The sequence below is a fragment of the Protopterus annectens genome, chromosome 12.part0 (genome assembly GCF_019279795.1).
Source record: "Protopterus annectens isolate FY-2018-M chromosome 12.part0, PAN1.0, whole genome shotgun sequence".
NCBI lineage: Eukaryota > Metazoa > Chordata > Ceratodontiformes > Protopteridae > Protopterus > Protopterus annectens.
The window spans coordinates 572,960,827-572,973,878 of record NC_056746.1 but is presented as its reverse complement, the minus strand read 5'-3'; the positions used below and the strand labels follow the sequence as shown (position 1 = coordinate 572,973,878).

The following is a 13,052-nucleotide window of genomic DNA, read 5'->3' as shown; positions in this document are numbered from 1 at the left end:
GCTCCTTCTTGGCAAGAAAGACTGATGTAATGGCGTCGGCTGCCTGTTTTATACCCCTGACGACCTGACGTCATGGAAGAAGCGACAGCATCCGACGCAGAAATCCCAATACTTGGTATTCAGGCCGACTGAATGCTACCTGCAGGCAGATAACCCAAGTGTGATGACTGCAACAGTGAAACAAGAAGAACATCTGGATGTCCCTCCAAAACTGATGAAAACACAAGGCGAAAATTGGTCAGGGAGACTGCCAAGAGACCTACAACAACACTGAAGGAGCTGCAGGAATTTCTGACAAGTACTGGTTGTGTACTACATGTGACAACAATCTCCCATATTCTCCATATGTCTGGCCTGTGGGATAGGGTAGCAAGACAGAAGCCTTTTCTTACACAGAAAAACATCCAGGCACAGCTAAAATTTGCAAAACAATACATCAAGTCTCCCAAAAGCATGTGGGAAATGTTTTATGGTCTAATGAGACCAAGGTTGAACTTTCTGGCCACAATTCCAAAAGGCACGTTTGGCACAAAAACAACACTTCGCATCACCAAAAGAACACCATCCCCATGGTGAAGCATGGTGGTGGCAGTATCATGCTTTGGGGTTGCTTTTCTTTAGCTGAAACTGGGGCTTTAGTCAAGGTGGAGGGAATTATAAACAGTTCAAAATACCAGTCACTTTTGGCCCAAAACCTTCAGGTGTATGCTAGAAAGCTGAAGATGAAGAGGAATTTCACCTTTCAGCATGACAATGACCCCAAGCATACATCCAAATCAACAAAAGAATGGCTTCATCAGAAGAAAATTAAAGTTTTGGAACGGCCCAGCCAGAGCCCAGACCTAAATCCAATAGAAAATCTTTGTGTTGACCTGAAGAGGGCTGTCACAAGAGATGCCCTCGCAATCTGACAGACTTGGAGTGCTTTTGCAAGGAAGAGTGGGCAAATATTGCCAAGTCAAGATATGCCATGCTGATAGACTTCTACCCAAGAAGACAGAATGCTGTAATTAAATCAAAAGGTGCTTCAACAAAGTATTAGTTCAAGGGTGTGCACACTTATGCAACCAGCTTATTGTACGTTTTTTTTTTTTTCCCCTAACAGATATGTTTTTCAATTGAATTGTACAGGTTTATAGGTCACATTAAAGATGGGAAAAGTTTTGAAATGATTAATTGTGTTTTTTTTATATCACAAAAACCTGGCATTTTAACAGGGGGTGTACACTTTTTATATACACTGTATATAATATGACATATGTAGTTTTGTGTCCTTTTATAGATTGGAACTGTACCCATTATTTGTTTGTCTACCTTGCACCCACTGCTTTCTATGAGGGGCTACTGCTCCCTCACAACACTGACTTAGTTAAATTAAATATCAGAGAATGACTGAATAAAACAGTAATGCAATGTTTCTGGAAAGTGTAAAATAACTAAATTGTAAAGCAGTAGTGTTGTACTCATGTATTATAGAAGCTGTAGCAGTACTGCTCGTTAAGAGTACAGCAATGTGAGCTTAAAATACCACATTAAAAATATTGCAAAGTTTCAAGTGGAATGTGATGCACTGTTAAATGACTTGTTTTATTATGTAGCACAAATAATATCACACATATGTAGTGAAACAGCTGTGATCAACACTGAAACATGTGATGGCAAACATTTGGTTAATAAGATATGCAAACCAGCATCAAGAGTGCAATCTCTTGGGGAATTAAATTAATTCTGTGGTACGGTTATCTCAGACTTAATATAACTGAGTAGCATGGGTGTGGAGGAGGCCCTTGCTGTTTGCAGCATTCCTCTTTGATAACTGCATCCCTTAGTGTTTACTGAAACTTAAAAACAATACAAAATAACAGTTTTCTTAAATTTAAAACATAATAAATTGGTACTTTCTAAAATCTGCACTACCATATCTCTCAACCTCTTAGTGCAAGAAATCTGATCAAAGACTAGCATAATGGGAGGACAAAAGGCCCAAAAACAGAGAGAGAATTTAAAATATTGCTCTTATAAACTTCGAAAGGTGATAGAACATGATTTGTGTTAGTATACATTTTATGAAGGATATGAAGTCTGAAACTCATATACATATTATTTAGTGACTTCAGTCCTCAGATATACCAGAAAACAACAATAGTACAAGAGACCAAGAGACCAAAACTATGCGGCTGAATCTCGACATCTGAGAGGAATGTTACACACACATATATATATATATATATATATATATATATACATACATATACACACCTTTTCTCTTGTCTCACACAGTCATACCCACACCTACTTTCTGACACAGTAACACACACTTATCTGTCATACAAACAGCTAGTTTAAATTACACACACACACACACACACACACACACACACACACACACACTTTCTCTCACGAAGAAAACAAACTTCCAGATTAACTAACACACACACACCTCAGCATGGCTAGTTTAAAATTCCGCAGTAAGTGCGGACTGAATTCACATCCATTGCCCGCATTAGTAGTCGCACTGGAGTTGAAGTTGCTGCCTTTCAGTCTTAAAGCAGATGTTAAATGCTGGATTTCAGGGCAGATGCTTTTACTTTTTATTAATGTTGCAACTTAAGCTACCTAATATTTACAAACTTTAATTATGGCATGTACGCTTGTAGAGGACAGTTAAATATCTTCCCTTGCAGCTGCTCTATTATGACCAGGAGAGAATGCATGGCTCTGTTAGTTTGTAAAACCTGTACAAGTTGCACTTATGTTATTTTAACACAACACCACACATGTGCAGAATTCTATGGTTACATCAGTCAAGTACAGCTGTACTTATTATCATTATTAGCTGATGCAGTGTATTACTCTTTCTCAAAAATGGTTTCATTCTTGATATCTTTCAGAAAGAGCAAACTAATGCACAATGTGTCAATTTAAAACCGTTCGAAGTTAATAAGCACCCTACTGAAAATTTGTTCCTGATTTCAGGCCATCCCCCTCCACACATTATGTTTGGCTAATAGCTATGTTTAAAATTTTTTGTGCTAAGATGCTGAGCGGTATGTGAGTTCTGCAGGCTACCAGCTCTTAAAATGCATTTCTTTACACCGGAGAAACATTTGGAACACAAACTCACTCACATGATGTCCACTTTACAAACAGCAGGATAATATGTGACCATACCTAGCAATTATTCGGGTATATATTACATGACTGAAGCTTTAGGTAGTCGAATACCTAAAGCTTGATCACTAAATGTTGAAGACCCAAAACCATAAACGGCAGTTTCCACACAGGGAAACAATTCATTTGTCCGTTATGCGGATTTTGCCCTTTCTGCAATGTGCAGCAATCTCGGAGTTTGTATATTTAGTTAGGGGGCGTGTGGGGGCAAAGCCCGTCACTTGATTTTTGTTTAATTTTTTTTGTTTAGGTGGGACAACTGCATTGTTTCCCTGTGTGGAAACTGCCGTTCACAGTTTTGGGTCTTCGACATTTAGTGACTGATGTTTAGTTATTCAAGTAACTAAATGTTCGATCATGTGCTATAGACCCCAATTATTCCTGATTTTGTCTTCTTTTTTGCCCTGCCTCCAGCAAATGCTTGATTTTATGTTAAATTATTGAGGATTTCAACAACTCAGTATATATTATTGTTCAAAATGCATACTGACACAAACTCTGTAAGTGAATTAGAATAATACATGCCTGAATCTGAATCCTTATACCCCTCCTCTGGCATTACCTACATGTGGGTTATGAAATCAATGACATTGGCAATTGTTCCTGCAGTTAGTAAGGAGTAGCAAATGGTCCTTCTTAAAGCAGAAGATGTCACCATCACAGGTTGTTTGTTTTTTTTTAATTGAAGCCTCTTAAAACTGGGACAGTTCCAGGCACTCTTGTCTGCCCACCAAAATCGGGATTTAATGGGGCCAGTCAGGAATCTGTGGCACACTATTATTTTGAGCCCAAAAAATCAGGAAACACTGAGGAATTTGGTAGAGTTGAGAGGTATATTATGAACACTACGTGCTATGAGTTGTGCCAACATTATGTTGTAATTTTTATCCAAATTGCCCCTTCAAAGTCTCTATTACCTCCCAACATCTGATTACTATCCATACTATCCAGGGCCCCCAGAAGTTTTCTCTCTCTCTCTTTAGGGGGCGATATCACCCACGTTGAAAACCACTGGTTTAAGCAAAAGTAACTCAAAAGTAACCCATATTTAAGTTACTAAAAAAGTAATATATTACTATTACTTTATTACTATTTCGAAAAAGTAACTAATTATATTACTAGTTACTAGAAATTGTAATATATTACATATTGCAATATACTACTCCCATCACAGCAGCAGAGGCTGGGACAAATAATACCACATTATCCAGGAGAGCATTCAGAACCTCTGAATTTAAATCTTCGGATAAATTCTGAGAATGCAGCCAGGCAAACTTTCTCATCAATGACTCAGGAGCAGCTGCTCTAGACACAGCATCAGCAGGTCATAAGAACATTTTAAAGAAAGTCTGGTAACCTGAGACACATAGGATACTAAAGAATTCTTAGATGACTTAGTGGATTATCATATCAGGAGATTATACTGATAAACAATACCAAATGTGATCAACTGTTAACAGCTTGCAAAAGTTGCCTCCACCTCGCAACAATTTAAGTTATCTTCTGCCAAACCACACCTCCAGCTTGAGTAAATGAAAACTGCAACCTCTGGGTGATTGTTTATATACAAGACCATTCACTGTATATGCCAAACATCCTGACTGCATATGAAATTATCCTGACTGCATATGAAATTATCCTGACTGCATATGAAATTATATTACTGTGAGCACAGTGAAACCATTATTCCTTCGACACTGTGCTGAAAAGGAGCTCTTGATAAAAGGGCTTGTGGCAGGACACAACTCTAGAGTTAAGACCTGAATCTGCAATTGAAGCATTACAGTATTCTGGCAGAAAGGGATGGAACCCATCTAGGGAACTGTCAACAGTTGTAGTAGCTCTACATTTACTAAGCAAAAGAATTTGAAAACACAAGTACATACGAAGTTCAAAAAGACAGGCACTAAGCAATTACCCTTGTCAGTGACCTTCAGTGTAATCTCATAGTTGTACTATAGTGGATCTCCACAGGTTAGACACAAGGCATGCAAATATTTGAGACACTACACCCTCAAACAGTACAATGGGGATCTACTCATCCTTGACAAATGGGCTCAGTAGCCAAAAACGGCTAGAGTCCCTCATTTAATTTTCAAAGCCACCTTTACATAATAGAATTACAACAGTGTTCTAGGTCTATACTTGGCTAAAAAAAATCTGCAGCGAAAAGCTTACCTTTCCAAACCAGCCATTTCCAATTTCTTGGATGTAGCTCAGACTGTGGCGTGCAAGTTGAGGTGGTGCACATGTCTCTGCAACAGAAGACAGAAACAAATAGAATAAAGCTGAAAAGGAGTAGGACTCAATGCAGTTATGTCTGCAGCAAATCTCATGAAAGTTCCAGATTTTTATTTATTTATTTATTGATTGATTGACTGACTAATTGCTTGCTTGCAGTTGTTAATTGGAGAAAGTCTACTGGACCTAAGTGAGCCCATTTTCAGTGCAGGCCCGAGGAGAAAAGCTCCACATACATTAATAGTACATACAAGAAATAGCTTCACATACATTAATAGTACATCCAAGAAATAGCACAATATAGCTCCGCATACATTAATAGTACATACAAGAAATAGCACACTATACAGTGTATATACACAGTCTCAATGCATGGAAATAATATAAACACAACAGTATAAGTCATTTACAAATATTACATAATTACGTTGTGTACAATCGGATCACTGAAGATGGAGTTAGTCAGGTGTAGGGTAGCAGTTTTGATTGTCGTTGGATTTTTGTAGGCATAAAAAGTTGACATTCAGCAAGTCAGAGAGCTCATAAGCAGTAGTACTGTAGATGGTTATAGTAGTGAATCAGGTTTTAGGAGGTGCTACTTTGGCACAAGTACGTTGCCAGACAGAAGAGAGATGTGTTTTGAGGGACTTCTTAAAGACAGCAGGATTACTGATTGTTCTTATTGAAGGTGGGAAGGTATCCATACCACACTCTAGAACTTAATTCTTCAGCTCTGAATATAGGAGTGATACAGCACAAATTATGACAGAAATTACAAAACTGAAAGAATGTCCTTACCATAATATTAGAGCTTATCCATGGCTGTCCACCTCCACTCCGAAGAAGTGGTAGATGCAGGTGGCAATGAATTGGCAACAACATTTCTTAGAGAGTTTGAGCTCTTTCCCTAACTCCCAAAATGCACTAACACCTCCTTCTCCAGACAGAGTTTATCATATGTCAAGTCAGGCCCATACAAATCTGAGAGAAAACACTTGCCATAGTAAGGCCTCATAACAGGTTAAATGGGCTTTTCATAACAGCAGGAAGGCATCAATTTGGGGGGGGGGGGCTTGTGGAAATGGATATATTTAATCATTTAACATTATGGTAAATACATACCATTTGTATCTTTCACTGTCCAGTTTGCCCACTTCCATACTGAAGGACAAGGTCCCCAGCAAAGTATCTTAAGTGGGCATCATGGCAGAATACCACAGAGTATGGCAGCCCTGCAGGAAGACTGGGATCCCACATCCAGCTTATAGTGTGTCTTAGAAAGATATGGAGGGGAGCCCACACCATAGCTCAACTAGGTCATCAACTGATGAATTCCTGAAGAAAGCACACTGGCTACAGATCTGATGGAATGAGCTTGCATGAAAGGTTCTAAATATTACAAGTATAGCTGAAGGCAATACAGTCTGATAACCATATGGACAATGTTACTTCTGTCACTTTGTGGTTCAGCTTTTTCACTGCAAAGGAAAGAAACAACGGGTCGTCTTTTCTAGAATCTCTGGTCCTTTGCAAATAGAATCTAAAATGCCTGTGTATATTTAAGCAATACTGGGAAAAATGACAGGCAAATTGATAGTCTGGCTGATATTTTTCTCTGAAGCTACCTTTGGCACAAAATATGGATTTTTATGTACAGAGAATCTATCCTTATGGAACAGTAAATAAGGAAGTCGACAAGAACAAGTCTGTAGTGCAGAGATTCTCTTAGTAGAAGTAATGGCTACAAGGAACCGTCTTTTCCAAGAGAAATTTCAGGTCAACTGAGTAGGCTGATTCAAAACACGAGCTAATGAGTTTCTGGAGAACAAAACAGAGTCCATGGAGGTTCAGACTTTTTTTGCCACAAAGAAAGAAGAGCTGAATCTGTGGTGAAAGTTGAATAAGCCTGCCAAGTGTACCTTTGCAGCAGAGAAACTAAAACCTCAAGGAAAACAGGCTAGACAAGACAGAAATAATGAATCAAGGAAACTGAGGTACTGAAAAGCTCAAATCCTTGTTATGTGGTCCAGCAGGGGTAGATGCACTTGTTGAGGCCAAAAGGAAGGTGTGAAGATTACCACTGCTCTGCACAAACTGTCTTTCTGGAGAAACTTCACCTTGAATGGTAGGGTTAGAAAGGCAAAGAGAATTCCTACTGGCCACTGGTAGCTATAGTGTCCTTGGTGTCTGCCCCATGGAGGGATGAGAAAAAAGGACTTGCTGCTGTTGGACAGAGACACAAAAAGGTCATAACAAAGCTCCTAGAGGTAGAATACCATACATGCTACAGTAGGGCTAAGAGACCACTTGTGAAGCATCAGGATACATCTACTGAGCCTGTCCATTAGGTAGTTGGGAGTGGCCAGTTCAACCAGGGATGTGCACTAAGATGAGAAACTGTTTTGCATACTCTCAAACTCTTATGGCTTTCTGAAACAGGAGGTACAATTTGTTTCTACCCTCTTAGTTGACATAATAAAACACTGCCACATTTTCCAAGAGAAAAGCTATGGCAGTTTTATAGTATGTCAACTACTTGGGAAGGCAGTCTTAAAAGGCTTGCAATGCCAAGTGGACTACACCCTCAACAGTAGACTGTTAGCCTCCCACAGAGTCCATGTCCCTTGGATCTCTGCCCTAAACAATGTCACCACATCTGGGAAGAAGAGTCAGTGGTGACCAAAACTGAGGGAAGATGGGAAACAAAAGGACATTTGGTCAGATTCAGAACATGAAGCTAGCAATGTAGTCAACTATGGAACATTTCTGACAATCTCATTAACTGATGCACAGAACCTCCATTTGAGATCAAGGGAAGCCAGTGGGGCAAGGTCCAATACTGCAAGTCAGTCCTCAGATTTTTAAAGTTAAAGTGTGATTTTCTCTGATAAGCAGTGTATTCATACAACAGAAGTTATGCACTTAACAGTAATGATACAGCTACATCATTCAGTTTCATCTCCACCACCTTTATCAGGCTACCTTAGGTCCTCCTCTTTATCCATCCTCCTCAGCACTAAAGGACCATTTTCCAGATCTTTGAAGACCATGAAGGCAGAGCATGTAGAAGAGGAAAATAATCTAAAGGCATGCTTCCAAGCAGGACTGCATCAATAAAACTATCAACATAGGATCTACTATTACAGTAAGTATGTAACTTTCACATCAGATGTTGCGAGTTTTACCTAGGTCACCTCCAGAACAGAGTCCAATGCCTATCTTCTGAGTGGTTCCTTGTGCAAAAATAACCTAAACAAGGGTAAGTCCCAAGAAAGACCTCTGAAAAAGGCTTGTGAGGTAGCAATAGACCTGGCAGTACTAATCACTAGATTCAGGAACGGATATGCCATACTTTTGGTAACAGACTTTTACCTATGAGTGAGCCAAAGAAAGAGGATGATAAACAGAAAAGTACTACAAGTCATCAACTCTTCTGCTTCAGGTGAGAGCAGTCAAGAGACTTTTCCAAAGAAAGAATTTCAATTTGGTGGAGGAAGCTGGTTCACAAGGAGAAACAGCTAACTTCTCCAGAACAAAGTACAGGCCTGAGTGGAAACAGGAGATTTGAAAGAAGCGCATAGTAGAAAGGAGTAATTTATGAAAGTTTTTCAATCTTTAAGAGAGAATAAAGATGCAGAATTAGAACACTGATTAAAAGTCAATAGGGGCACTTGATGAACGTTCGAAGAACAACAGTGTCTAATGTCAAAAATCTGACACAAATATTCCAAAACACTGTGGAATGGGGTGGTATACAGATCTAAGCCTCTAATCATGACCCAGGAAGAACAGGTCCCACTTAATATTATTATTATTATTTGCATTTGTTTTCTGGGAGAATCCACTGGGCCTAGGAGTGCCCATTTTCAGTGAAGGCCCAGGGTGAAAAGCTCCACATACTACATATATATTGATGAGATAAAGTTACATAATGACTGTTAACAAATTCAAGTTACTAGTAAGCAACATTATACAAAATACAAAAATAAAAAAAAAGTTATGTACTCACCACAACGTTCCATGTGAGTTGTCCATCCCCCTTCATTCTTAACTGGTTGGGTTTGGAACCGATCCATGGTTCCCCTAGGAAAGCTCCCCAGATCTCGTGTGCTGATATAACACTAGATACCAATCTTCTTCTTTCGGCTTTATCATCACCTGTCACATTGAATGGCAGTGGAGTTTTAACCTTCCACAGAAGGCACACACCTAGGGCCAATTTAGAGTGTCCAATCCACCTGCAGCATGTCTTTGGGATGTGGGAGGACCACAGGGAGGACATGCAGACTGGAGAACCTCTTGCTGTGACAATGCTAACCACTGCACCATAACACTAGATACCAATAACTATCAAAAAATTATAGAGCAATGAAGAAGGTCGGAGAACCTTTACTGCCAATTGCAACCGCTCTGCCCTCCAGGAGCCAAAGGTAGGGGGGGGAAGGAGGGTGGGATGTAAGAATGAAGGTGAAATGGACAACTCACATGGAATGTTATGGCGAGTACATAACTTCTTTATGTGATGTTGTCCTATCTCGCCTTCATTCTTAACTGGTTGGGACAGCATCCCTAGCACCATATTTCTTGAGTGGCTCACAGGAGAATATTCTTCTGAACAGCGACCCAAAAGAGGCCCTGTTTCTGGACGCCAAATCCACTTTGCAATGAGTGATAAAGGTATGAGGCCTTGCCCATGTTGCTGCAACACAAATGGTATCAATTGGTAATCTCGTCCGAAAGGCAGAAGAGGTTAATATGGCTCTAGTAGAATGACATTTTACTTTTTCAGAGAGTTCTTTGATTTGAGATTTGTAATTAAAAGTAATGCAATCTGATAGCCATTTTGAAAGTGTGATTTTTGATACAGGAGCACCTTTCTTGCAGTCTGAAAATGATACAAATAATTGCTCAGATTTTTGTGAAATCCTTTGTCCAGTGTTAAGCAGAAGCGTAATTGCCTATGCACATCTAGTTGGTGCAGCATATACTCTGCCTTATTGCCACAGTTGGGAAAAACTGGTAGGTCTATGGATTGATTCAAATTAGATTCTGAGCATACTTTGGGTAGAAAGGATGGGTTTGTTCGTAGGGATACTCTGTATTTGTGGAAGAGCATACTTTGGGTAGAAAGGATGGGTTTGTTCGTAGGGATACTCTGTCTTTGTGGAAAAGCATGTGGGGGGGCTTTATTGATGACACCTGTAACTCTGAGACTCTTCTAGCAAAAGTGATGGCTATCAAAAGAATTGTCTTCCAGTTTAGAAACTTTAGATCACAGGATGATGCAGGTTCAAAAGGGGGAAGAATTAAATGGGATAAAACAAAGTTTAGGTCCCATGGTGCTGGAGGAGCTTTAATGGGAGGTCTTAAAATAGTTCCCTTAAGAAAAGCCTTGCAAAGTCTGTGGGACATCACATTTGACCCCGATTCACCTATGTGGAAGTTAGGTATCCCTGTTAACTGAACTTGTATAGTAGCTGCAGCTGCACCCTCATTAAATAGCTTTGCCAAGAATTCAAGAATGGAAGGTATAGGGGGAGAGAAGGGATCAATGAGTTTTTTCAAGGCCCAAGAAGAAAATCTCTGCTGGCATACAACTTCCACGTTGAAGCCTTATGAGACAAGATCAAGACATGTTTGACTGATGGGTAAAGGTTATGGAGCCTGGTTATGTTTGGAATCAGAGCAGCCAAGCTGTCAATTTGAGGGATTGGAGGGAGGGGGTGGAGCATCCCTGATGCATGAATCAGAAGGTCTGGAACTGGGTCCAGAATCCACAGGTCCTGCTGAAGATGAAGCCAAAGGAAGGGAAACCAGATCTGATGAGGCCAGTAAGGGGTGATGAGTATCAAATTCCTTCCCAAGTAATTGGCTTTCTGAAGAACTTTGGGTATCAATGGAAAGGGAGGAAAGGCATAGAGGAGACCCGCGGGCTAATCATGAACAAGTTCATCCCTTGGTGATTCCCCCGGAGGGGGGTTAAGGGCAAGATAGCTGCTATACTCATGGACACTGCAAAAAGGTTGCAGCAAGGCTGGTCCCATTTGTGGAAATTAGAAGTTATGTCCTTACCATAACGTTCCATGTGGAGTGTTCATCTCGCCTTTGTTCTTACACCTGGGTTCGGAGCCGATCCTCGGCTCCGTGTCGGCCGCTTGCAAGCTCTGCATCGAGAAGAAGCTCGAGACTAACCTAACTCCCACAACCCCCCTCTGCCTTTACCTCAGATCTAGTTTGCAAGCAAACCAGAAGTCAGAGAGAGCATATTCATGCAAAAACAAACAACATAACTGTACAAGCACTTATCCATATAAATATACAAGATATACATATATATACCACCACTGCAAAAGCAGAAGCCAAATAATCCAGACCAGGCACCAAACTGTACGTTCTTCCTGAGGGTGGGAGGGTGGGAATGTAAGAACAAAGGCGAGATGAACACTCCACATGGAACGTTATGGTAAGGACATAACTTCTAAATGTGAGAGTGTTCGATCTCGCCGTTTGTTCTTACACCTGGGTAGCGTCCCTAGCTCCATGTTCCTGAGGAACTCACGGAGAACGTTCTTGAGCACAGTGGAACCAAAGGTTGCCCTGTCCCTAGAAACCCTGTCTACTTTGTAATGAGAGATGAATGTATGTGGTTTAGACCAAGTAGCAGCTGCACAAATAGTGTCTAATGGTAGCGAGCTGCATGAGCCAGGGATGTAGACACTGATCTTGTAGAGTGTCCCTTGGGTTTGACAGGTAAAGTTTGTTTTGAAGAATCATAAACGAATATAATGCAATCAGTTAGCCATTTGGAAAGGGTTCGTTTAGTAACTGCTACACCTTTCCTGCTGTCAGCAAAAGCTACAAAAAGTTGATCAGATTTCCTGTGATCCTTTGTTCTATCCAAGTAAAATCTAAGTTGTCTATGGACATCCAACTTGTGTAACATATACTCCAATTTATTGGAGTGATTTTTGAAAAAGGTAGGTAGTTCAATGGATTGATTAATGTTATTAATAGAGCAAACTTTGGGGAGAAAGGATGGATTAGTGCGAAGAGATACTCTGTCAGAGTGAAAGATCAGATAAGGGTGTTTAATGGAAAGAGCCTGAAGCTCAGATACTTGCCTAGCGGATGTAATGGCTACCAAGAAGAGGGTCTTCCACGACAAATACTTCAATGGACAAGAGGAGGCTGGCTCAAATGGAGGTAACATCAATTTAGATAATAAAAGGTTTAGATTCCAAGGAGATGTAGGAGTTCTAACTGGTGGTCTAATATGGAAAGATCCTTTTAAAAAGGCCTTACAAAGTCTGTGAGCCATAATAGGTGCCCCACATTCTTCCACATGAAAGTTGGAAATGGCAGCCAATTGCACTCTTAAAGTGGCAGGAGAAGCTCCTTGGTGGAACAATTCTGTTAAAAACTCCAAGATCTTGTTTAACGGAGCTATGACAGGGTCCAAATGATGTGTATTTGCCCAGAATACAAAACGCTTCCATTTACTAGTGTAGGTCTTAGTAGTGGAAGCTTTATGAGAAGCCACTAGTATATTCTGAACTGCAGGTGAGAGAAGATCAGACCTGGCTAAGAAGGAAGGAGCAGCCAAGCTGCTAGATGGAGTGACAAGAGCGAGGGGTGGGGAA

General features: G+C 40.3%; 1 protein-coding gene across 1 annotated transcript in view; it reads right to left on the bottom strand.

Moving 5' to 3' along the window:
* The window catches only part of LMTK2 (lemur tyrosine kinase 2), a 1,522,811-nt gene that overhangs the window by 944,917 nt on the left and 564,842 nt on the right, over positions 1-13,052 (bottom strand). Inside the window, exon 4 of the mRNA XM_044089711.1 lies at positions 5,350-5,426. Coding sequence (XP_043945646.1) covers positions 5,350-5,426 — 77 coding nt within the window. The remainder of the gene's footprint in view (positions 1-5,349; positions 5,427-13,052) is intronic.